This window comes from Arvicanthis niloticus, chromosome 9 (genome assembly GCF_011762505.2).
Source record: "Arvicanthis niloticus isolate mArvNil1 chromosome 9, mArvNil1.pat.X, whole genome shotgun sequence".
Taxonomy (NCBI): Eukaryota; Metazoa; Chordata; class Mammalia; order Rodentia; family Muridae; genus Arvicanthis; species Arvicanthis niloticus.
This window is the reverse complement of record NC_047666.1, coordinates 39,775,503-39,802,406: the sequence shown is the minus strand read 5'-3', so window position 1 is coordinate 39,802,406 and position 26,904 is coordinate 39,775,503. Positions and strand designations below refer to the sequence as shown.

The 26,904-nt window shown below is 46.7% G+C and overlaps 1 protein-coding gene across 1 annotated transcript in view; it reads left to right on the top strand.

The window, feature by feature from the left end:
* Window positions 1–18,049: 18,049 nt before the first annotated feature.
* The window catches only part of Rybp (RING1 and YY1 binding protein), a 48,498-nt gene continuing 39,643 nt past the window's right edge, over window positions 18,050–26,904 (top strand). Inside the window, exons 1-2 of the mRNA XM_034511803.2 lie at window positions 18,050–18,200; window positions 18,840–18,965. Coding sequence (XP_034367694.1) covers window positions 18,169–18,200; window positions 18,840–18,965 — 158 coding nt within the window. The 5' untranslated portion in view covers window positions 18,050–18,168. The remainder of the gene's footprint in view (window positions 18,201–18,839; window positions 18,966–26,904) is intronic.

Genomic DNA, 26,904 nt, shown 5'->3' with positions numbered 1-26,904 from the left:
ACTCTGTAGAACAGGTTGGCCTTCAACTCAGAGATCCATCTTCCCCTGCCTTTGAAGTGCTGGGATTAAAGGTGTGTACCACCACACCCCACCTTTGTTTTTAACCCTGGATTCCAGGAACCAACTTAAGTCCTTGCTCTTATGAGGCAAGGGTCCTGTTTTCATTTCTTTGGAACTCTGTGGCATTCCATTTGCTGAAGCTTTTCCAGGTTTGGGGATTGCAGTCGTGAGCTACCACACCAGGCTCCCCACCATGTTCTCAGTCATTTTTTACATTGATCTATTCAGTTTTGTATGTGGTCATACGCGTACAAGCATGTGCACACAGCTCTGCATGTGCACATGTGTGGAGGGAGGTCAGAGAGCTTCTCGTGGGAATCAGTTCTCTCCTTGCTTCGTGAGGGTTCTGGTGTGGAACTCCAGTCATCAGACTTGGTAACAGACACCTTTACCCACTGACCCATCCTCCCCAGCCCCAGGGCTCTCATTCTTACTCCGCACTAAGTGAGCAATATCACTCTTTCTTTCCGGCTCACTGGTTCCTCTTCTGTGTCCCTTCATTTCCTGCCTCCTAGCCACACACAAACCCAGACAATCTGCCTTTGACCTTTGCCCCTCATTCAGTGCTTTCTCTGCAATGCTGCCTTCCAGTCTAAGACTTCGGTGACAATCTGTGAATGTTCGAGCCCTCTGTCGTTATCTTTTTTTCTCCATTTTTTTTTCATGTGTTTGCATGATTTACATGTTTACGTGTGCATGCTTGTTTGCATGCATCTTTACACGTGTGTGGACACGTGGTTATGGGGGGGTGGATACATGCATGAGGAGGTGATCACTCAAAGGTGATGACAGGAATCAGCCTCGAACACTCTCCCACCTCAGTCATTGAGTCAGTGTCTCTCAATGAAATCTAAAGCTCACCAGTTTGGTTGTCTCCCACTTCTGAGGCTGGGATGGCAAGCCTACCACCATGCCCACATAGCATTTACATGCATCTGGGGATCTGAACTCTGGTCTTCATGCTTGCTGGGCATGCCATAACCTAGCTGAGCCATTCCCCTGCTTCTCCCACTCCAGACATATTTTCAAGGGAAAATATGTCTTCTTTCAGCACCAGATCCACAGCTAGTTGGGTGCCCACCCCCATCAACCGTCAACACCACATTTCCTCAACTGACCTCTGTCCCCTACAGATTCCTTGTCTACCCTTCTCTTTGTTGCTCCTCACCACAGCCAGAAGCTCAGGTGCTAAACGACCTCTCAATACATACACATAATCCAGTTAATCAGCAAAATGATAAAAACTTGCTGTCTTAGTTAGGATTTTATTGCTGTGAGGAGACACCAGGACCAAGGCAACTCTTATAAGGCACAGCATTTAACTGGGGCTGGCTTACAGTTTCAGAGGTTCAGTGCATTATCATTTTGGCAGGAAACATGGCAGTGTCCAGGCAGACGTGGTGCCGGAAAAGGAGCTGAGAGTTCTACATTTTGATTCAAAGGCAGCTGGGCAGAGCTTAAGCATAGGACCTCAAAGCCCACCCCTCAGTGACACATTTCCTCCAACAAGACTATACGTGTTCTAACGAGAACATATCTCCTTATAGTGTCGCTTCCTGTGGGCCAAGTATTCAAATACGACTCTAAGGAGGCCAAACCTATCCAAACCATGACACCTACTCTTTGCTTGCAAGTCTTTTACAGCTTCCCCTTGTTCACTGCCACAGCCTTGGTCGGTCAGTTCTCAACCGTGAAAGTTTTCATCTTTTTCATCCCTAACCCCAGCCACTGTGTAGCCAAGGATGACCTCACACTTAAATTTTCCTGCCTCTATTTCCTCGGTACTGGGACTATAGGCTTGCAGCCCACATCCAGGTTATGAAGTACTAGAGATCAACCCCAGGGCTTCACGGCTTCGGGAGGCACTCTACCACCTGAGCTACAGCTCTGCCCTTTTCATCAACCATCCTAGTCAAATCTTCTTTTTAAGCCCATAATAGTCTACACAGGACTCTGGCCACCAGAGCTCAGCTCATTGTGTATCAGTGCCATTCGAGACACTGCCTTAATAAACACCTGTTGGATAAAATCATGCTCATTCTATTGAAGCCTCTTCTGGGAGCCGAAGGCTCAGGCCCAGAACTGTGCCCAGAAATCCCTATATAGATCCAGTGGCCCAGCTGTCTTCTCTCAACCATCCATGCCGTACCCACCCATCCAAGAAGAAGCTGTTATTCAGAGTTAGTGACAGCTGAGGACTCTTCTTCCAGTATGTCACATTGCCCTGCACTCCCAATCTTGGGCACAGAATCCTGAGATGGGTTAAGGGAATGATGTCATCTCCCCCAGCCTCTCCCAACAGGAGAAATCACCTCGGTAGCATGTCTCTCATTATAAGCTGAGATGCAAGAGGTAGCCCTGATTCTATAGGGGCAAAGATGCTATTGAATCCAGAAAAAGTATACACGCTCCGGCAAAGGGCCCAGTGTTGGAGGAGCTAGGTTGCTAGTGGTTAGTATGTATCCCTTCGTCCCAGCAGCCTAGGGAGAGGATGCTAAATCCATATTTATATTTGATGTCCAACCCTCTGCCTGAATCTGAGAGTAAGGACCCAGTGCTTGGCTTTAAGGTCAGCTCCATTTGAAAAACTAAGCCAGGTGCAGACACATACAGGCTGGACCTTTGTACTGTGCATGTTGCAATCCTGGTACTCTGCAAAGGTCACTGATGGTGAAAGAGAATGCGCTGCTCTCTTCTAGCAGCTTCCATGGGGAGCCTTGGACAGTAGACCTGGCCCCAAGCCCACTCTTCCCACTAGAGTCAGGAAACAGTAGCAGCTGCAGTTGTTGCTAAAGATGAAGGATCAGTGGCCGGGGAGCTGAGAGAGTCTGAGGGGGTGAGGTGTCAGGACGGAGGGCATGAAATCGACCTTGCTTAGGCTCTGCCCACGTTTGCACTGCCCAGGGACATTCTGCAAAAGGTGAACTATCAGGCTTTTCATGACGGCCCTGATCAATGTGATTCCTATGACCAAAGGAGCCTGGAAAGCAACTGTTGTCATTTATTAAGGGTGGGTTTGCCAGATTCTGTGGTTTCCTCCAACAGTATACAAAAGGGGGCGGGGGAAGCTCAAACTCTGAGTTTAATATCAAGCATATATGTTGTTTCAAATTTCTTTCTTGTTTGTTTGCTTTTTATTTTTGAGAAATTTGTCAGACAAAAACAAAACAATAAAGCGCTAGTGTGAACAGAAACTCTCCAAAATGTTACAACACACAGCCTGGAAAGATGACTCCTCTGTTAAAGACTGAAAGACAAAGGTAAGGAAACTGCTACCTTTTCTTTATCCACAAAAAAGTTAAAGAATATGTTGAAGAGGGGCCATTTCATTCATGACAGAAATCCTGCTGTTCAGTTTTCTGAATATCTTCCCCTCCCCTCCCCTCCCCCCTTCCTCTTTTCTTTCCCTTCTCCTCCCCTCCCTCCCTTTTCTCCCTTCGCCTCCCATCTCATTTCCTTTGCACTCAGGCGTCTAGACTAACTTCAAACTCTCTGTGAAATAGAAAACATCCTTGAACCTTGGGTCCTCTGTCTGTACTTTCCTTGTGCCAGGGTTACAAACATTCACCATCACATACAGCTGGGTCTAGCACTCAGTATTGAGCCCAGGGCTTTACCCAGCAGATTACCAGCTGAGCTACATATCCAGCCCCCAACTGAGTGCTTCCAGAGGCATGATTCGGAGGGGAGTCTTCAGAACAGAGCCCTTGCTGCCACCCAAGCACCTCGGATTTGGGTCTTGCTGAATGATCTTCCTTCTAAGCCCCCCAGTCCAGACTCCTATCCGAAGTCAAGGGAAGCAGTGGCCTCCTAGTTGTCCATCCCAGAAAAAAAAATTTTTTTTTTTAGTTCTCTTCTGACCCATCCCTCTTTAGCAACAAGGAGTTCTCTTGTGACTTGGCCTCAGTGTCCCTCGATCCTGGTTATTTCCAAAGTCTCCTCTATTTTCTAAAACTTTTTGGGTGGCACCCTTTTGCTTCACTGCCTTGGCGAAGATTATGTGGCTGTATGGGAGTTTTGTGTCCCTGCCCTTTCCCAGTTGTCCTCAGTCACCTCTGGAGGGTAGGCTTGCTGACCTATCTCTCTATTCCACCAAGACCATGAGTAACTAAGAAGCCTCCACTGACAGTCCTAGAAAGAGAGGCAAGGCTGGAATCCCAGTGCAGGCCTCTCTCGATCCAAAACCAAGATTTAGTTATTAAGTGAGACCTCGGGAGAGCCTCCCTTGCAGTGAATGTTCCCAGGGTCTGTGCTTTTGGCTCATTTTCCTTCTTTGTGCTTGGATCCCTGTCGTAGCTTAGCCTCAAGCTTCCCCTCAGCCTTGTCTATCATCAACCCAGTCTGTCTGGTGGTCCTTATTTACGTATGCTTTATTTTTAATATGCTGTTATGTGCCTGCATGTGCACAGCACCTGGCAGGAATGTGGCCGTGAGCCCCAGGACCGTTTATTTACAATGTTAAGTTGTTCTGCGCACCTCTCGTGTCCCCTTTTCACCCGGGGAAGAGAAACACGAGAGGCAGAATTCGGGTATCACCACAGCAAGGCTTTAATCTGTATCAGCAGACGCAGAAAGACGCAGAAGGGCCAAAGACAGGAAGAGGCACAGCTTAAATACACCCTAGAGTGACGTGTTCACTTCTGATTGGCTGTTCACTCATCACCCAATATTACTCCTCGGGATTGGCCAGTGACTTTGGCGGGCTTTCTGCCTTTGCAGCTGCGCAGATAATTGTTTACTAGTGGAGGACACGATGTCCGCGCCATCTTGGAATGGTGAATTATATCACCACTAACAGCGGCTTCCTACATTAAGTTACATTTCTGATGATTGGCATCTGACAAGAGGGGGAAATTTTTCTGAAACTGAGTAGAGAACTTTTTTTTTTCTCCCTACTAAAAGGACATACGGAACAGTCAGTCCCCCCCCCCCCTTTTTTTTTTTTTTGAGACAGGGTTTCTCTGTATAGCCCTGGCTGTCCTGGAACTCACTCTGTAGACCAGGCTGGCCTCGAACTCAGAAATCCGCCTGCCTCTGCCTCCCAAGTGCTGGGACTAAAGGCGTGCGCCACCACTGCCCAGCAGTCCCCTGATTCTTAAGGTGTGTTCCTTGTGACAGAGGACTGGTGACACTGTTTGCATCCTTAAGTTGCCACAAATAAGAGAAGGGTTGGGGCTTGGGTTCTTCCCAGCCAGTGTCTTAAGTGCACTCTCTCATGGTTCACGGGGGAGTGGGGAGCGTGATCTTGGCGGAGCCCTCCCAGGGCAGAGCTTCTGCAAGCTCTCAGGGAGTCTTTGGCTTCCTTCTGCATATCCTCCAAGGTCATGATATTTGGTGCTTCCCCACCCCACCCCACCCCTGCCCTTTGCACCCCCTGCCTTCCCTCCCTGCCTGCCCTCCTTCCTCAGCACCTCAGAGTTGTTTTCTTTCTGGATAAAGCCTTTCCTTCTTCTCAGTACTTGTCGTCAATCCCAACCCCTTCTGTTCTGTGACTGGGAAGAGGGCATACTGCTAGGTGAGGGGGAAAAGCCAGGGGAACAGCAACCACCTTCACCTGGTGGCCGCCCAGATGTTTCCATCTGCTCTTAGGCAGTTTACCTCTCAGTCGGGGATCCAGCTACCCTAGCCCATGTGCCATCTGCAGCACACTTTATCCCAGTATTGTCAATCTCTGGCATGGGGCACACAGTAGGAACTTCAAGCATGCCTGTGAACACACCAATTCAAAGAGCTAACCAAGTCGGCTTGAATGAGTGTCTTGTTTGTGTGATCTTGGGCTAGGTTTTATTGTCTGTTTCCTGGCATGGAGTGTGGATCCCAGGACCCATGTTTGTTTCTTGGCATGGAGAGGGGCTGCAGAAGAGGCAAACAGCAAAGCGCTCTTCAAAGTCCTATGCTTCGTGCTTCCTCCCCCCCCTTTTTTTTTGGTTTTTTGAGACAGGGTTTCTCTGTGTAGCTCTGGCTGTCCTGGCACTCACTCTGTAGACCAGGCTGGCCTCGAACTCAGAAATCCGCCTGCCTCTGCCTCCCAAGTGCTGGGATTAAAGGCGTGAGCCACCACCACCTGGCGCTTCCTCCCCTTTAAAGCCTTCCTGGATTCAGGCTCAGGTGTACCAGCTCTTCTCTTAGTTCAGGTGCCTCTTCCCGGTGTAAACCTATCACAAGGATTCATAGGTAGGTGCGTGCGTGCGTGCGTGCGTGCGTGCGTGCGTGCGTGTGTGCGTGTGTGTGTGCGCGCGCACGCGCGCGCACGCATGTGCACACACTCGTGAGCCAGCATGTATGCTATGGCAATTTTGTGGATTCTGTTTCTTCCTTCTACGTTTACTTACATGGGTTCTGGGAATCGAGCTCTGGCCATTAGGCCTGCATGAAAAGTGCCTTTACCCATTGAGCCATCCTCAGATTCATAGAATTTCTGCCCTCTTCCTTCAGCTTGGGTCTCTCTCCTACCTTTAGCTAACCATATTCAGCACTCTTCCAGGGCTCTGCTGTGTGGTGACTTGAGAGAACTTGAAATTCTGGTTTCACCACACCCTGACTGGCTGCATGGATGTGGGACACCAGAGTCTGAGCCCTCCAGTTCCTCATTTGAGCTAGGATGAGGGACGGACCACTGCTAACTTACTAGAACCTTCAGAGCCCAGGCAGCAGGATTCAGCTCCTGGCCTAGGGACTGTCGGCATATGTGACTCAGACAAGCGATCCTTCCTCCTTTCTCCTTCCCTCCTCCTCTCCCATTTGTTTTGGCCTTGGATTCCTTATTTATAACAAGGGCATCATAACAGAAACTGCCTCACAGGGTTATTGTTAGTATCCACTGTGTTAAAACACCCTACGTATGTTGGGCTTGGTAGTGCATACCTGATTCCAGCACTAGAGATCCTGAGATGGGAGGGTCAAGTCAGTCAGTCAGTCAGTCTGTCTGTCTGTCTCTCTGTCTCTCTCTGTGTCTCTCTCTCTGTCTCTCTCTCTCTGTCTCTTTCTCTCTCTGACACAGGTTTTCCTCTTTGTAGCCCTAACATTCCTGGAAATCAGAGATCCATCCCCCTGCCTCTGCCTTCCAAGAGGTGTGTGGCTACCACCTCTGCCATCACCACTGTCGCTGGCTAGGAGGCTCAAGTTTTAAACCCCAGGGGCTGGAGAGTTGGCTTAACAGTTAATGCTTAGTCATAAAGATTAGAGTTTGGGCCGGTGCGGTGGTGGCGCATGCCTTTAATCCCAGCACTTGGGAGGCAGAGGCAGAGGCAGGCAGATTTCTGAGTTCGAGGCCAGCCTGGTCTATAGAGTGAGTTCCAGGACAGCCAGGGCTACACAGAGAAACCCTGTCTCAAAAAAAAAAAAAAAAAAAAAAAAAACCAAAACCAAACCAAAACAAAAAGATTAGAGTTTGGATCCTAGGACTCAAATCAGGCGGCTCACAAGTCCTATAAGCTCCAGTGCCAGGGAGTAGGAAGCCATCTTCTGTCCTCTGAGGGTACCCCCCCCACACACACACGTAGCATACACATTCATATAGACACATGTATACATACACAAAGATAAACTATAAAAAAGATTTTAAATCCAGGGACCAGCAAGACAACTCAGTGGGTAAAGACACTTGTTGACCAACCTGAAAACATGAAGTCCTTCCCCAGAACCTGAAAGGTAGACAGAGAGAACACATTCCTGCAAGTTGTCTCGCGACCCCCACACACAAGCCCTAGCACACACCTTTACCCATATACGTCTAACACAGATAGATGGAGTTAATTTTTAAAAGAGAGTTGGAGCCCCGCTTAGACTACACAGAAAGAATCTGCTATAATGGAACAAAACCTCCTGGGCTTAGCACCCACCTGAGCAAAGCCTGTTATCTATGGGGGATTGTTAACCCCAGGGGCATCTCCACCCACAAACTCAGAACATAGACATTGGTTTGCTAGAATTACTCTAACAAAACACCACAGACCAAACACTTGAAGAACAAAACTGGATTTTCTTACAGTATTGGAGTAAGAAGTCTAGATTGAAGGTATTTGACAGATCGGGTCTCTGGTGTGCCTCTTTATGCCCTCACAAGGCCATTCCTTGATATCTCTGGATGTGGCCAGGTATTTCCTCCTCGGCTTCTTCTTCTGTACAGTCCTTGTCTCCCTCCCCCATCCTCCTCTTCTTTTATCCCTCTCATCCTTTCTCCTTCTTCACCTCTTCTTTCTCTCACTTTCCTCTTCCTTATCTCTCCCCTCAATCTCTCCCTTCTCCCTCCCCCCTCTTTTTCTTTTTTGGTTTTGTTCTCTTAAAACAGGTTCTTGTCATTTTCCCCAGACTGGAACTCAGTATGTGCTGGGATGTCAGGCGTGTGTTACCAGCCTGACTTAGAATAGAATACTTCTTTTTCTTAAGGAGACGCTGTGTGTGTGTGTGTGTGTGTGTATACACTTTTAATCCCAGCACTCAGGAAGCAGAGGCAGGCAGATCTCAATGAGTTAAGTCAGCCAAGACTACACAATGAGACCTTCCTTGACTCGAAAGCCAGGACAACTTGGAGTCAATATGCATTATATATACCTTAGGTTTGGTTTGCTTTGGGGCTTGAACTCCCTGTTGCTAGACTTGCATAGAAAGACCTTTGTGTGTTGAGGCGTCTCGCCAGCTCACTGGCCTAACATCAGATGTTTCCATGACTACGATGAGCTGGTGAATGGCAGGATATTTGCTTTATAGGGTATCCATTCTGTTCTGGTAGAACGAGTCAACAACCAGAAAGCAGGATTGTTATCAGCCTGACTCTAAACTCATGTCAGTGGGAATTTCCTTGCTTAAATCACATTCCTTGCTAGAGCCAGCTGGTTCAACCTAAAGAGGGTCACGCTGGGGATTCACCTAGGATGGTAAATGTGAGGATTACAGCAATGTGTGTAACAGTCCCTGAACTGAAATGCCACAGCTCTTCTCTCTGTCCTCAGAGTGTAGCGACTCTGATTCCGAGATAGGGGAAATCAAGTATCCAGTGGGGAAATAATTGCTGGGTTTGGATCTTGTGTATATGCACTCCTTCTGTACATCCCAGGTCCTAACACAGGACCAAAAAGCAAAAACTAGCAATCAGACAGGCTCACAACACAGGTTTACCAGGATCAGGAAATATTTATGTATATAAGATTTATTCTAAATTACACGATGTGTGTGTGTGTTTCTGTAGAGTATTAGTCCTCTGTAAAGACAATGCCTCCTCCTCCCCTTCTTCTTCTTCTTCTGCTTCTGCTTCTGCTTCTGCTTCTTCTGCTGCTTCTTCTGCTGCTTCTTCTGCTGCTTCTTCTGCTTCTCTTTTTCCTCCTCTTCCTCCTCCTCCTTTCTTTTTTTTTTTTAAGGATTTTATTTTATGTATATGAGTTCATTGTAGCTGTCTCGGACACACGAGAAGACAGCATCAGATCCCATTACAGATGGTTGTGAGCCACCATGTGGTTGCTGGGATTTGAACTCAGGACCTCTGGAAGAGCAGTCAATGTTCTTAACCCCTGATCTATCTCTCCAGACCCTCCTCCTCCTCCTCCTCCTTTCTAAATTTGGCTTTTTGAGGCAGGGTTTCTTTGCACAACCTTGGTTATTCTGGAACTAGCTCTATAGACCAGGTTGGCCCCAAAGTTACAGAGATTCACCTGCCGTTGCTTCCCAAGTGCTGGAATTAAAGGAATGTGCCCCTATCACTGGCTTTTTTATATTTATTTATTTATTTATTTATTTATTTTGGTTTTTTTTTCGAGACAGGGTTTCTCTGTGTAGCCCTGGCTGACCTGGAACTCACTCTGTAGACCAGGCTGGCCTCGAATTCAGGAATCCGCCTGCCTCTGCCTCCCAAGTGCTGGGATTAAAGGCATGTGCCACCATCGCCCCGCATCACTGGCTTTTTTTGTTGTTGGCTGTTTGTTTAAGATAGTGTTTCTTCGTGTCTCCTGGTCCTGGAATTCACTCTGTAGACCAGGCTGGCCTTGAAGTCAGAGATCCGCCTACCTCTGCCTCCCAAGCATTGGGATTAAAGGTGTGTGGTGCTACCACTGCCTACTTTTGATGCTTACTCTGAACATCTGAGCCATCTCTTCCAGTGCCAAAATTTGTGGTCCCACCCAGAAGAGAAGGACTACTGAGACCTTGCATGGGTTAGGGATTGATCTAACTGGGGCAACAGACAGTGGAGAAATGACAGACACACAGATACACATACAGACTCCTCTGTCAGAAAGGATCCACAGGACTTTGGAATATGCCTGCACCCCTCAGGGACTTTTTAAAACAAGCAGGTTCTTTGTGATGCTCCTGAAGAGCTTCAGAGCTGAGGATGAGGGGCTGTGGGGGATTCAGACTCTGTCTGACTTCAAGCAAGTCAGTCAGCTCAACTATTTAATGAAGAGACAGCGGTTCTTTCTTTTAAATTTTATTGTGTATGAGAAAAGGAGAGGCAGAGGGACAGATGGCAGGACACACACACACACACATACACACACACACACAGAGAGAGAGAGAGAGAGAGAGAGAGAGAGAGAGAGAGAGAGAGAGAGAGATATGGAGGGAGAGGGAGAGAGAAAGCTTACAGAGAAAGAGAGTGCAGATACACTCACTACAAATAAGTATAGGTCAGAGGATTGTTCTTTAGGGGTCCATTCTTCTGTCCACATTGTTTTTGAGGCAGAACCTCTCGGTATTTCCGATGTTTCACAGCATATGAGGGAACTTCCAGCTGATTCTTTTATCTCTACCTCCTATCTCCATATTCGAGGTATGGAGTTACTGTTGGGAGCCACAATGTTTAGCTTTTATGTGGGTCCTGGGGATTTATCTGAGATCCACGGACTTGCCAGGCAAATGTTTTTGCCTGCTGAACCATCTCTGTGGCCCAGGAATGGTGATTCTTAACTCACTGGGTCATTTGAGGCTTTAAGAGGGGAACAGATATAAACATGTTTTTGTCTTGCCTTCAATTTTTACTGAGTATCTACTGGGCAGGGGGACATTTTCTACTCTAGACACTACAGATAGAGACTGAAGAAAGGAGAACTATTCCTGTAGAAATTAAGTTCTAGTCAATCCCCAGCAGGCAGGCAGGTAGGCAGGTGGTCAGGCAGGTGGGCATTCATTCTGGGTGCAGGTTCAGGCTTAATCATCTAAGGGAATAAAATGTAGCAGTTTGGCCGGGCAGTGGTGGCGCACATCTTTAATCCCAGCACTTGGGAGGCAGAGGCAGGTGGATTTCTGAGTTCAAGGCCAGCCTGGTCTACAGAGTGAGTTCCAGGACAGCCAGTGCTACACAGAGAAACCCTGTCTCGAAAAAAAAAAACCAAAAAAAAAAAAAAAAAAAGAAAGAAAGAAAGAAAAAAAAAGTAGCAGTTTGAAGGGTGTTGGCGACTTGAGCTCATGCTGTGTAAGATATTTAAGGATTTTTTTTGAAAAGGGATTTAGCAGGCACCAGGACACTGGGTAGCTTGGAACTGTGGAGAGATCCTAGAGTGAACGGGCAGAAAGGCCTTGAGGGTGGAGGTGGGGGGCTGTGCTTGGCAGAGAAGGGCAAGGCAAAGTCACTTGGGTGCCCAGAGTCAAGCTGGGGACTGAAGAAGCTGTGTGAGTAGGAAGACAAGGAGCCTGGAGCACCACAGGCAAGATTCTGAGTCTTAATCTAAGTATCACGAGAAGTCCTAGGAACATCCTCAGCTAGGCAGTGCCTGTCATAGACAGAAATAAGGGTCCCCTAACTGCTGTGTAAGCAGCCTGGGGAGCCAGAAGGTGGACAGCCAAACGTTTCTTGCTGTCCATCTCTGAGGCACATGGGGATTGTCCTTCCCATTGATGACTGTGGCCATGGGACTCTGCCTGTTAAACTGTAAGTATGGGTCACCCACGTCTCTTCAAGGTCCTCTAGGACTTTTTTTCCAGTGATTACCAGTACTCAAGGACAAGGCACCTCATACAGCAGATTAATCGGCCTTAATCTGATTACTGAATTGTAAGAAATTGTTTAGTTCCACCTTTTCCAGAGAAATCTTATGTGGAACCATACAGTAACTCATCTTCAGAGACTAGCTTCTCTCACTTAGAATAAAGCATTTGTTATGTATCCCTTTGCCCAGGTAGTAGTTTGTACTTTTACCTGCTGAGTATTATTCCATGCTGTAGATGTACCACAACATGTTAAGGATCCACCAGCTCAGGGCATTTGGATTGCTGCCAGAGTTCAGTGCCAATAAAAAGGCAGCTTTAAGTATCTAAGTATAATGTTTTGTATGAACATATGCCTTCCCGTCTCTTGGTAAATCCTTAGGAGTGGGATTGCTGGCTCGCACGGCAAGTGTATGTTTAACTTGGTAAAAAACCGCCAATCTGTTTTTTCCAGAGGAAATGTACCATATTGCACTCCCACTGGGAATGAAGGAGGGTAGTGCCACATCCTCCTCTGCACTTGGCGTTGTCAGGCTTTGTAACTTAAGCCACTCTGAGGCTCAGGGGTATATTGGTTGCTATGGCTTTAATGTGTGGGTTCCCTACCGAATAGTGATGTTGGACACATATCTTCTGCCATCTCTGTATCTCCTGGTGAAATGTCTGTCTGCATCTTCTGCTCATGTTCTCATTAGGATACAAATCCTCTATCATCCATGTATTCTGTGAATATTTGCCTCTGGTCTTTGGCTTATTTCAGATCTGTCTTTTTTCTTTCTTTTGTGTGTGTGCACTATGTACTTGAAAGGGGACTTTGAATTCCTGATCCTCCTGCTTCACCTCTCCAGTGCTGGGCTTATAGGTCAGAGTCATCATGTTATATCTATACAGACAGGAGATGGAATCCAGGGCCTCCTAAGTGCTAGGCAAGTGCTCTACCAACTGAGCTACACTTTCTTCCTTCTCTTTGTTTTCCTAACTGATTTTCAAAGAGAAGAACACTTAATTTTGTTTGGAGACACGTCTCATGTAGCATGGGCTGGCTTAGAACTCATTATGTTCCTGAGCATGACCTCTAGCTTCTAATTATTCTCCTCTACCTCTTGAGGGTTGGGGTTACAGATGTTTGCTGCTGTGCCAGATTTACGAAGTGTAGGGGATGGACCCCAGGGCTTCCTACATGCCCTTGGACTACTCTGCCAATCCAGTTACAACCTCGGCTCTGAACCTTCTCTTTTCTGTGTCATTTCATTTTCTTTCTTTCTTCCTTTTTTTTTTTTTTTTTTTTTTTTTTGGTTTTTCGAGACAGGGTTTCTCTGTGTAGCCCTGGCTGTCCTGGAACTCACTCTGTAGACCAGGCTGGCCTACGAACTCAGAAATCTGCCTGCCCCTGCCTCCCAAGTGCCAGGATTAAAGGCTTGTGCCACCACCACCCGGCTCTGTGTCATTTTCTAAAAGCTCCTTATCCACAGCTCTGAGACTCTCCTATTTCTATCTTCTTCCTTATATTTTAGATTTTATTCCTTGTTTTGAGACTGAATCTCTTTACATAGCTCTGGCTTTCCTGGAACTCACTATGTAGACCAGGCTGGACTCAAACTCACAGAGATACATCTGCCTCTGCTTCCGAAATGCTGGGATTACAGTTGTATGCCATCACACCTCACCTGATTTCGTTTTAGAAAATTGCGTGACATGTATCTCAGCAGAGTTTTTGGTTCTTTGTTGTTGTTTTGCTTTTTTAAAAAATGTGTGTGCCACATGATTGCAGTTCTCAGCACCTGCTCCATTGTGACTTGGGGCTTTTCCTGCTGTGCGAGGCACAGGTTAATGTAAGGTCCTGTCTGACAGCATTCACACAGGTGACACTGCAAAATCTGGGTAAGCTTCAGCACAGATGGTCAGGGACACTCCACCTGCCTCTGGCTTGAGCTTCTGCTCTAGAAGCTGGTCCTGCCTCCAGCATGATGCTTTCGATGTGTTCAGTGATATCCTTACATGCTCTGGGTTCTTAAGGGAATCCCATTGGGATCTTCTCAGTTCCTGAGACACTCCAGGTGGTTGGTTGGTCCCTCCAAGAAATAATTTTCTCTAACTCCCTAAAGGAACATTCTGTATAAAGTAGGGCATTAATCGTTAGCCATTATGATTGAAATTTTAACCTTCCTAAGTCTTCCTAAGTCCCTTCTCAGCTGGCTTTTCCAGTCACCTGTTGATACTATTTTTTCCCCCTCCTCTTCCCTTCAATCACACTGGCTCTGGAAGGTTCATTAAAGCCATTGAGATCTCAGTGCCCTAACACCTTCAAGGATGAGATTACTGGGGAGAGTTAGGAAAGTAACCTAGCTGCCGGGTGGTGGTGGCACACGCCTTTAATCCCAGCACTTGGGTGGCAAAGGCAGGCAGATTTCTGAGTTCGAGGCCAGCCTGGTCTACAGAGTGAGTTCCAGGACAGCCAGTGCTACACAGAGAAACCCTGTCTCGAAAACCAAAAAAAAAAAAAAAAAAAAAAAAAAAAGATGGTCACCACCTGAATGCATTTTAAGAAAATCTATTACCAAACACTATTACCGTTAGTCCACTAAAGTCAGGATAAGCAAAAGTGGGGCACACATCTGTGATCCTGCAGTTGGGAGCCGGTTTTAGGAGGCCATGCGTTCTAGGCCAACCTCAGCTACATGAGACCCTATCTGAAAAATAACCCCCCACCCCCAAACAAAGAAGGGATACTGAAATGAGCTAATCTCTCTAAGAGAAGAAAAAATGTCAAGAAAATAATCTCAGATTAAAAACAGTTCTTCTTGGGGCTGGAGAGATGGCTCAGTGGCTAGGAGTGCTGGCTGCTCTCTCATCAGAGGACTTGGGTTTAGATCCCAGCACCCACATGGTGGCTCATGGCCATGTTTTACTCAAGCTCCAGAAGATCAGGGTCTCTGTGGGCACCAGGTAATCATGTGGTGCACACGCATACATGCAGGCGAAGCACCCATCCATGTAAAATTAAAAAAAAAATCTTAAAAAAAAAAAGTTCTTCTAAGAATCATCTGTTGGTGGTACTTTCCTTGGGCATAGGGAAGAAGTCTCAAGGTTAGCCTTCACTGTCCTCAGTTCACTCTAAACCTCAGCCTAGACTGGGACTGGAGACTCCAACCATTAGGGTCACATGGGAGGGCCTGGGGCAAGCCCTCCCATGTACTTGGAGACTGGCTTGTCTCTCCCATTTGTTTATCATGTCTTTATTGTGTATTTTCAAGTTCAGAGTTTCAGCCTTTGAGTATTCAGGTAGCCCAGCTTGAGGGTAGCAGTAAAAAAATATCTATCTATCTATCTATCTATCTATCTATCTATCATCTATCTATCTGTCTGAGTCAGGGTCTATGCAGGCCAGGCAACCTTCCAGACCTCCTTTCCTTTGGCTTATACCATTGTTCCCCCCTCTCTCTCATTTGTCTGTCTGTCTGTCTGAGACACGGTCTATTCAGCCCTGATTGGCTTCAATCTCACTATGCAGGCTAGACTAGCTTCTAATTCAGAGAATCCACATGCCTCTGCGTCTGGGTGCTGGGATTGAAGTGGAGCTGCACCACACTTGTGGCCTTTTCTCTCTTGAGTAAAAGTTCAAGGTAGGAGCCAGGGGACCAGGGAGGGTTGTCACCTCTCACTTGCAATGTTTGAAGGAAGATCTGCAGGCTACGCAGCTCAAGTCGTGGAGCATGAACTCCAAAATCTAGGGGTAGGGTGTCTCTGGAACTAGAAAGACACTTCTGGCAGAATCTCCGTTCCCACAACCGAATAAAATGAGAATTCCTGAAACAACAATCGAATAAGAATCTGTTGTCTCTTAGTAAGTTCCTAGAAATGAGTTCTTTTGAAAAAGGTAACACTAGACAAACGCACAAAAAAGACATCCTGGAAAAGGCGTCCTATAGATAAAGGATGGTGTGGTTGCAATGGTATGCTACAAGGTTAAGCAAAGAAAGGGGTGGGAGCTCCGATGCAGGCAACAGAATGGAAGAATATCAAAGATACTCAGCCTTGTCAGAAGTGCAAGCCAGGGGCTGAGAGTGTAACTCAGTCAGTGGCAGTACTTGCCTACCACAAGGCCACGATTCCATCTCCACCACAGGGAGGAAAGCATTTCACCCAGGCATACCACATGACCCTAGGGATAGTTCATGAAGAGACAAAGCTGACATTGGCCGACCAAAGTTGGAGTGGAGTGACTGCCTTGGGTGGGGGCTGGGCTGCACACGGATGGTGAAAAGGACACCCTCACCTAAGGGTGTATACAAGGCTGTGACTGTCTGCACTGAAGTGCAAGAGTGAGGTTTGTGTTTTACTTCTACATAAAAAATAAGGTCAGTCTCCTTCCTATGACCTGTGGATTCCACCTACCCTCTCTTGATGGGGTTTTCAGGGAGATTATTTATTCTTTTTACTTATTCTTTGTGTATGTACCTAGTGCTTGGGAGTCAAGCCCAGGACCTCCTGCTTGCTAGGCAGGAGCTGAGCTGCTGTCCTTCAGTGGTTCCCTACCTCCCCCTCCAAAGAGATTTTTTTTTTTTAAATGCACCGGGGGCAGAATGCTGGAAATACGCCAGGCGGACTCTAGGGGCCAAGGCTGCTGGCCTAGGGCCATGCCTTAACACGCACATTCCTTGGCTATCTCTGGCCCCTTTGCCCCTGGGACTCTATCCTCCCTCCTCTTCCTCATTCACTCCTAAGGAGTAAGTGGCCCAGGTCTGGGAGGTTGCTGACCCTTGCTGAACACTGTAGCTGGCCCTTCTGGGTGTGCCTGCCTGGAGGACATCTAGTGCCGAGCAAGCTTTATCTTAGTCACATTGCCTCCCTCTTTTATTCTCTCCCTTCAGATCCCAGGACTTCCTGCTTCCCGCTCGCCAGTTGCTTCAGCGGGTCTCCAGCTTTGCTCTTCTCCCAAGAGCCAGTCCTGATAAGAACCTACTTTGAGTTTGCATGTCAACCAGAGCTTGCTCTTATCTGTCCCCTACACCCCATCCCTGCCCCCACCTTTTAGCATCACCTACTGGTCCGTTTTTTTTTTTTCCCTTCTCCCGACCTGGGGCTTCCTTTAATCTTCAGATATTTTCCCCCCCCACAAGGTTCCTTGCCAGTGCCTGGGGCCAGAGGGCTCTAAGTCACAAAACCCAGTAGCAAGAGCACCCTTGGAACAGGGCAGAAAAGTGAGGGGTACCGGTCATCTCCCAGTTTCAGACACCGGAGGGAACCGAGTCAGGCCCTGGCACTTCCTAAGTGCGGGGTACAGGTTAGCGTGCTTTTCATCCACGGTGCCCTCCCTAGGAAGAGCATTAGGAGTCTTATTTTGTAGAGGCAGGAGCCGCGACACGAGGTTGGAAACCAGGCATGTGGTCGCTTGGATCTGAACAGCAACTTCCCCGGGGAAACGCCCTATTTCGGCTGCGGGGGCCCGAGGCTGCGCCACACCCTCTCCAGAGTTCCCTCCGGCGCCCCGGCCCAGGAGGGTGCGGGTCTGGCTGTGGCCAGGGAGGGCTGCTTGGGGAAGGCGGCCACAAAGCCCCTCGTGGCAGAAGCGGCAGTGCGGGAGACGCGGGCCTCGAGGCGCAGCCCCCCGCGGCGCGCGCAAACTGCGCGGAACTACTTCAGCGGAGCGGCTGCGGGGTCAGAGTCCCAGCAGCGGCCGCACGGGGCTCCGCGGCGAGTGGGGGCCGCCACAGAGCCACGGGGGCCCGCGGGCACGGCCACGTGCTCCCTGCCGGGCTCGCACGCTCAGACGCGCCGGGGCCGCGGGGGCCACCGGCAGGCACGCGCGCCCCCCGCGCGCACACACACTCCCGGGCACGCACGCCGACCGCCCCGCCCCCCCGCGGCACCCCGCCCTCCCGCGCGCCACGCCACGCCCCCGCGGCGCCGGTCGTCGTCCTCTTATTGGTTGCACGGTGCATGACGCGCGGCGCCCGGCCCCGCCCCTCGTCAGTCACTCGGCGGAGGCGGCGCTGGCGGGGACTAGTCTCGTCCGGAGACTGGCGGCGGCAGCGGCGGCGGCGGCATCGGCGGCGGCTGGAGCTCGAGCCCAGCGGCGGAGGGCGGGCGGGCGGCGCGGGAGGGCGGGGGCCGCTCCGCGACGCTGCGGACCGCGCTTCTCCTCGGAGCGGCGGCGCGCGCAGCTGTGGGGCGCCGGGGGCCAGCCCGTCCATGACCATGGGCGACAAGAAGAGCCCGACCAGGTACCTGCCGGGCGCCGAAGGGGCGGAAGGGGAGGGCGGCCGCGGCGGGCGGGGACACCGGCGACTAGGCCGGAGCGGCCGCGCGGGGGAGGCGCGCTAAGATGGAGACCCGGGGGCGGAGGGAGGCGGTGTCGCTCCGCTCGGGCCGGCGGCCGTGCGCGCCGCAGCCATGGCGGCTCCTCCTCAGCCGCCCTCCGCCGTCGCCGCTCCGCCCAGACAAAGGGAGATTTAACCAGGTGGGGCGGGCGGGAGGGCGCGAGCAGGGGCGGGCAGCGCGCGGCGCCGGCCCCCTCCGCGCCGCCGCCCGGCCGTCCCGGCTGCCCGCCGCCTTCGGGATCCGGCCCGCGGCCCGCGCCGCGCCCCCGCCGCCCGGCGCTCGCGCCCACGAGTCGGCCCGCTTCCTGCGCTCGGCGCGGCCCCGCGTGAGCCGTCGCCGCCGCCAGGCGCTCCGAGCCCAGAGCCGGAGGGGGCGCCCGGCTCCGCGCTGCCTGTCGTTCTCTCGTCCCGATCCCCGCCAGTGGGGTAGATGGGTGGTCGTCGCGAGAAGTTTCCAGCGTAGGATTCCTGTGAATTGACGACGGCTCACCAGCGTTTGTTTTCTCTTCTCTGTTCTCTCCTCGGTTCTCCACTGCTCGGAAGGCCAAAAAGACAAGCGAAACCTGCCGCAGACGAAGGCTTTTGGGATTGTAGCGTCTGCACCTTTAGGAACAGCGCCGAAGCCTTTAAATGCAGCATCTGCGATGTGCGGAAAGGCACCTCCACCAGGTACTGGAAGACGTGTGTTAGCTTTTGTTGAAAGACTTGTTTTGGCTTTATTTCTTCCTGGCGCGGAGGAGAGGGGAATCAGTCGTACTTTCATTATTATTGATCGCCCTCTTGCCAACTTGTTGATTACGACGACCCTTTTTAGCATTTGGGAATGGGCGATGTGGTTCGGGTTATGTGGCATTTCAAGCTGCGTCCAGTGCCTCGGGCTGAAATAAAGGATTTATGGGAGGGATTTCCCCCAGGTTTTCATCTTGTTTCGAACAGACACTGGATTTATTTGACATTTGCCTCCTTTGGCTTGTTGCTATTGGTTCCCACAGGGAAGAGAGGAAGGAGATAGTGATAAGGATTGTAGAGCGTTATACATTTTGGTATTTGCCTCATGCAGAGTGCTTTTAAATTTTCCGGAATTAGTTTTTTTCCCTGAGTTTAATGTTAATATGGGAGTACAATAAGACTGGGTTGAGCCTTTTGTCTGTCTTGGGTTGCAAATATCTCTTTGCACTTGAAGATACATACTGGAGGGTTGAAAAAGTGTATTTGTCGGGCCGGGGGCCTGCTGATGTTGATGTGTCTTTTGTTACTAGGTTGTGCAGAATGGTGAAGTGTGTGAAATGTTGACTTGAAGTTTGTGCAAATTGCTTTATTAAAACATTGAAAGGAATTCTTTTATATTGAGATGAGAGTGGTTAACTACATGTGACAGCAAATGAGTTGGAAAGTATTTGTAGAGGTAACAGTAAAACTGATTTTGAATGTTTTGCAGATGTTTTAACTTTTATTTGGAATTTCTTTTGCTAAGAGTTAGATTATAGTGTTCTTACTCCCATTTAAAGGGACTGTCTTTAGAGCCCATATGAAAGTGAGTTAGCTTAGGACTCATTAGGAGTCCAGGTTGATGGCTAAAATGTTTCATTTCAGCAGGTGCTTGTTTTTGAGTTGGCAGCATCCCATTGTGACTAGTTCCACCTGGATGTTCTGAGCGAGGTGTCTGTCCGGGTTTAGCTGCTTACTTGCAACTGGGATTAAGGAGGCTCAGCTGCAAGTCTTAACTGGAATGAATTGCACCAGTTACTGGGGAATTTTGTGAATTTCACTAACTGTTAAGAAATGAGACCTTTGAATCAGAACTCAACTGAAATTTACTCTCCTGTAAGTAGTTTGTCTTTGCTAAGATACATCTCACTATATTTAGAGCTGTTCTGGAACTGCAGTCCTGTTATACCTCAGCCTCCTGGGTGCGAGGATGTGGATCAGCCTCACCTCACCCAGCTAGTAGTTTTTTTTTTTTTTTTTTTAAAGTAAATTCACATCAGTTTTTTGTATCATAATAGATTTAGTTAAATGGAAAACCCATTTCTTAGGATTTGTTCTGCTGTCTAAAATCGGAGATTCCATAACACAGCATGAAAGTTCAGAAATGTATTTGTTACTTTAAATCAATAGTAACTATACTGTTTTATGAGTAATGTTTTTTATATGTAGAATCCCACTGAGGCCAAAGCTCTTTATTGTGGTTTTGCCTTGGGTGTTAGTGTAGTTGATGTTCAAGGAAATGACCAGGAAACTAGTAAGAACTTGAGAACCTTGCTGCTGAAGAGAAACTTCAGCCAGATTCAAAAGTTTACATCTGATGTATTGCTGGGAATAATTATCTCATATTGAAATGCTTTTCAGCTTTTACTTTTGAAAAGCCTGATTCACCAACTTTTTGGAAGCATGTGAAAGGTGTTGATTTAAGATTTTGTCTAACGTTTTCAGAGCCACAGATGACAGCAGTGAAATTTTAAACTGATAAATTGACATGCTAGGATATTTGAGTCTGTCCATTCAGGGGGAAAAAATGAAGTACCATCATCTTTCAGAGCTTTCATGCAGTTGAGTCATTCAGCAGGCTTTGAACACAGTATGCAGGTGGGAAACCTTCACCAGTTCATGATACTCTTTTTGAACTAATCTTGTTTGGATTTGGTTGTTATCAATACTTAGTTGTCATTAAGTGGAGTGCAAGTGTGTAGCTCACTGGTTCCATATGAAGTGACCAGTGTTGATGCTCTCCTCCTGGTCAGTGCATTCCTTCATTTAATTTTTCTGGGATATAGGCTAGTACAATATTTTTTGTTCATATTACATCGCAGTCTCAGCCCTCCTCCCCTCCCAGTTCTGCCCTTACAAGTCCCTCCCCTGTTATCCCCCTTCTCAGAGAAAAGGAAGCCCATCTCCTCCCCACCCCCCAATCTAGTCAAGACTAAACACCTCATACCCCCCATGGCGCCAAGAATCAGAGACAACACCTGCCCCACATTGTTAAGGGACTATGTGAAGACTAAGCTGCACTTCTTTCTGCTGCAAGTGGGGGTGGGCTTAAGTTTTATACTGCCAAAATTTCATAAGAATTTGCTGTTTTCTCTCTTGGTTTGTTTTTGCAGCAGTGGGTATTAAAGTCAGGTCTATAGGAACTTCAAGCCAGGTGGTTAGGGTTGGGTGTTGGGTAATAGATGAAAATTGGTAATTTTAAATAGTGTGTTTGCTGAAATGTTGCTCTAAGCCGGTGTTTAAACTGGTTGGCTGGCCAGTAGTTATAGTGGAGTTGTTGATTACTCTTGCCTTTATTGCTGCTGGCATCAACCAGTCAATCCAGGAAAACAGCTTTAAATTAGTGATAGTCCAATAGGACACAGCTATTGCCCTTTGTGGGTAGTGTTGATGTTCCTCAATTTAAGTAGGAAAATACTGCCCATCATCTAAAGAGTGTGTATAAAATTCCTAGGATATGAAAGATGCTGCTGAAAGGGGGAGGTGTTAAAAAAATGGTAGAACCTGTACTCAGGTAACTAATCCAACCTGTAAAGACTGCCAAAGGTTGTATAAAGTGAGACTAGAATAAATAGTCTGGCTTGGAAATCAATTAGAAGGAATCTTCCCTCCCCCCTCCCCCCCCCTTTTTTTTCTTTTGGAAAAGAAAAACTGATTTCTAAAAATCAGCTGCTAGCTTTTACTTCTATTAGGATGTGCAGTATAGTTTTAAATCTGCAGTTAGAACTGTGGATTTTAGAATAGGGACTTTGGAGTAGCATGGAGCACAGTGAAAAGGACAGTCAGAAAAGTCCCAAGGGAATAGTAGGCATTTATCTAGTGGGATTATCTGAGGGCAGAAGTGATCTTTATACATTTGTTCCTTCATTATTTATGAATGATCCTGCAGGGCTAAGGTTTGTATTTTAGAGATAATTACTACATATATATATGTTGCATCTGTAATTTTTTTTATTTTTTTTTTTTTTTATTTTTTTGAGATAGGGGCCTGAATTGCCTGTAACTGGCTACATAGCTTAGGCTGGCTTTGAACTCCTGGCTTGATTCCTTGCTAGTCTCGATAGTTCTGGTATTATAGGTTGTGTGCTGTTAACTCTGGCCTTCTCTAGTCTATAATTCCTTTCCTAACCATATTTTCCCATTCTCTAATCTCTAGCTGAGTTTTTAAATTTTTATGTTAGTTGTATAGGTCTGTATGTGCAGGTGAGCAAAGGCATCAGATTCCCTGGACCAGCTGGTGATTGTTAGCTGCCTGATTTTTAGATCCTGGGAATCCAACTTCAGTCCTATGATAAAGCTTCAAGTGTTCTTAACCACTAGGTCATCTCTCCAGGCTGCTTTATTATCATTATCACCATCATCATCATTACTTATTAGGTTTTTAAAGAGCTTTATTGGGAACTGGTGGCATACTTTACATATATCATTCAGTCATCATGAGTGCAATTAAGTGATTTTTCTTAGTCATTTGAAAGAGTACAGCTGTCAACACATTCCAAGTTTTAGAATATTGCCATAATGTGAGTTGCTTTCCTCTCTCAAAGTCATTGATACATAGTAAAGTTAACCCTAAAGTAGTAATAGACTACTGGAAGGTTGCCTCTCTACCATGGAGTTACATCCAGCTTTGCAAAGATGGAGAGATAAAGGAGCCTTTTGTGTAAGATGGCAGGTGGGTGGGAGAGAAACATCCCTTTCCTAGGTGTAGCTTGAAGTAGTATTTATCCTTTTAACGAAAGAAGGAAAAGTAAAGCATTATAAGTGCATGAACTAATGTAACTTTGTGCTACTGATATTTTTTAAATTGTTGGACAGAATAACTTCCTAGACATGATGGTAAACTGATTTTTATGACCTTGTTTTTTCTTTGAGTGAAATAGCCTCTTTTAAAATAGAACGCACTGGAACACTGCTGTATATATATTGTCAGCGATTGTTACTTTGCTAATGATGGTACATCTTTTCCTCTAGCTGCTACTTAAATTGGATTCCCTTGAGAAATTGGAAATACTTTGGATCAATCACTATAGGTTTAGAACTTGGTTTTTTGTTTTTTTAAACACTCTTTTTATGTATGCACACTCACTACATGGCACATGTGGAAGACTGAGGAAAATTTTCAGAAGTTGGGTTCTCCTTCCACTGTGCCTGTCCTGGCCATTCCTTGTATCTGCAGAGTTTATGCAGTAAAAGTCTTATTTAATCCCCTATTTTTTAATTACTGCCATTGTGAAAAGTTTATATTGTTTTTAGAACTTTGTGGACAGTAGAAGGAAAAATTTTAAGCTGATTACTACAGTTGTAGAAAAATAACTAGCTTTATAGAAAGAGATATTCCTTCAGACTATTGAATTGGAAGTTAGAGAAGTGACTGTTAGGATAAAATTGTGTTTGAGAGCTTTGGAGTTTTTCAGTTTGTAACTTTGGACTTCCCTTATAAAGATACCTTGACAACCCAGTCTTGACAAATCACTAATTACTACAGAAGTTTTGTGGGAAAGCCACAATATATGTTAGGATCTTTGCTGGACCCCTTTAAAGGGCATCTTTCTAGCGGTCCATTTCAGACAGCAAGATTTCCAGGCCTCCTAACCATATTTCCTGAGAATCCATAACTCTGGTTTTACACCTTGGCTTCATTGTAGTGTTTTTCTTTAATAAAAACACTCTGTAAAGTACCTGTGTTCTAGATCATCAAACCTTACCTGGCCTCCAGCTGATGTGCCTTTCAGAGCTGGGGGTTTTCAAAATCACTCTTAATGTAAGTTGAGTAATTACTGTTATTGCATTGAACTTACTGTTTCGTTGGTACTTATGTGTGCTTGGTGTCCTTAAATAAAGTAAATCACCTGGATAGCTGTGGTCATTTGATAAGTTTGTATTGTGCACTTAGCTGTGTGGGTTCTGTGCATGCACAGTGATGCAAAGACAGGTGATGTTCCTATTCTCATTGAGCTTGAACTCCTATGGAGAGGAAAGGGAAGATAATATAAACAAAACTGAGATCATTTCAACTAGTGACACATGCCCTGAAGAGTGGGAGTGAGGAGCATAGAGGAATGAGGGCTGGACTGGTAGAGGCTGCTCTACATATAGACGGACAGTGCTGCCGTGTGCAATTTCCCTGTTTAGGTGTGGTGATGCCTGCTTTTGGAGTCAGGAGAGTGGGTCCTGCCAGTTTACAGTGATGTTTAGCTTTTGTTAAGTTCAGTTGTTTGCATTGCTGGCTTTGGGGTCTTAGGGTATTCAACTTTTCTTAGTTGTATGTTACATACTAAACACAGGCCAGCTAATACCTTGTGATGTTTTTTAATCACCATGATAGGAAATTATACACCACTGTATTACTGGACTGTTTGTGAGTCGTACATTAATTATGCACTTCAGTATGTGTTGAAGAACTTCCAAGGTTTAGAAACCTTCCAGTTGCAGTACTTTACCAAAAGAACTACCAGAACCAGCTCCTTTCTTAAGTGCTTGGAGTAGTAGGGTTCTGGACTTGAGCTAATAATGCTCTGATGTCTTTCTGGCCTGTGTGAGGCAGCTCATAAGAATTGATTGTTTAAAGTTGAAACAGTCTCCTTGAAGAGAAGGACTCATCATTGTATGTATGTAAGATTGGTTGTATAGTCTGGTTCGTGTTGGGCTTGAGCTCAAGCTTGCTAGCCTCCTTCCCTGGATTAGTGGACCACAACTGGACTTTGCCACTCACTCTGTATCCTGTTTCTTTACTTCTTTACCCTATCTTAAGCGCCTGAAGATTTAAAAAGTGCTCTGCAGTTGAACATCCCAGGCCATAGTCTACATACTTTTACTTTGCTCCAAATGCTTTGAATTCCCAGAGACTGTTTATTATTAGTCTTGCTATTATTATTATCATTATTACTATTACTGCTTCATTGTTTCCGTGGTTGTGTATGTACGTATTACAAACAAATATACCTGCTTCTACACTTGAACAGCTTAAAGTCAGTTCAATCCATGGGTTGAAAAGCTGAGTTTTGATAGTGTTTCCCAAAGGTGCCACACAGATCACTCATAGATCCTGCTTCAAATTGTCTCCTGGTTTGCATTGCTTTTAGGAGGAAATCTAAATCCTGAATATCTCAAAGTTTTGGGGGTTTAGTCTTTTCCTATGTCTGTCTTAAGAATTTGTGCAAGCAGCATGCAACTACTCCCATCTGCCCCCCTCTACATAGTATGTTTGTTTCATACCAAACTGTTTGGTGTTTTGAGTGTGGACTGTGATGTCTCACTTCGTAAATCCATGTATTTATTCTTCCTCTATTTTCTTTCTTCCTTTCCTTCTTTCTTATCCTTCCCTTTCATTTTAAAGATCTAATTTTATATACCTTGGTGTTTTGTATGTGAGTCTGTGTGAGGGTGTTGGATCCCCTGGAACTAGAGTTACAGACACTTAAGCTGCCATGTGGGTGCCTTAAGCTGCCTTGAGGGTGACAGGAATTGAACTTGGTCCCCTGGAAGACCAACCTGTGATCTTAACTGCCCAGCCATCTCTCCAGCTTTTTCCCCTCACCCTTTCCTCCTCCTCCTCTTCTTCTTCCTCCTCTTCCTTTTCTTCTCCTTCCTTCTTCCTTCTTGTCAAGACAGGGTTTCATGTGTGTGACCCTGGTTGTCTTGGACCAGTCTGGCTTCAAAGACAGAGATTCACCTACCTACTCCACAGTGCTGAGATTAAAGGTGTGTGCCATGTCTGCCCCCTTTGTTTTCTTTTTTAAGGGTTTTTGCTTTTTGTGCATTCTGGCTGATGTGTTTGTCCTTCCAGATGACCTTCTATGAAGCCTTTTTGTATACATTCTGTCATGCATATATTCTATCAGCTGTGTTTTTATTTGATTGCCAGTGTGCCTGTTTTTCATCTTGTTGGAGGACAGGGTGGGCTTTTTTTTTTTTTTTTAATAGTTTTGTTTTCCTGCGTTTATTATAATACACCCTGGCACTTCTAGAGGTTCATAGATGTTGGCTCTATAGAGTAAGTAAAGACTTGGACAACTATATAGTTCTTTTGGCTGTTAGGGTTCAAAAGCCATTACCTAATTTGTGCTACAGCAGCAAACTCCCCCCCCCCCCCCAAAGCCCCAAGTTTTGAGTTCTTGTAAATGTTCTTTCTCATATGAGTGCTTTTTCTCTTGTGTTTAATGTTACTGGGTTAGGTGAACATTGTCTTAAGTGTGCCCCCAAGAGTAATGCTCCTGTTTTTCTGATTTTGTTTTCTAAACAAAACTGAGACTTAAATGTAAGATTAAAAAGTCTTGGAGGCAGGAAGTATAGTGCATTTAAGGTAGTTCTGTGGTGCTTGTTTGAGTTGTGGTGCTTTGTGGCACACTTGAATATCAACTGTCATAAATATTATCTTTTTTTTTTTTTTTGGTTTTTCGAGACAGGGTTTCTCTGTGTAGCCCTGGCTGTCCTGGAACTCACTCTGTAGACCAGGCTGGCCTCGAACTCAGAAATCCGCCTGCCTCTGCCTCCCAAGTGCTGGGATTAAAGGCGTGCGCCACCACCGCCTGGCCATAAATATTACCTTAGTAGCCCGGGTGGTTGTTTTAGTGGCCAGAAGTTGTTGGGAAGTCTGGAAATGAAGCAGGGGGTTGATTGT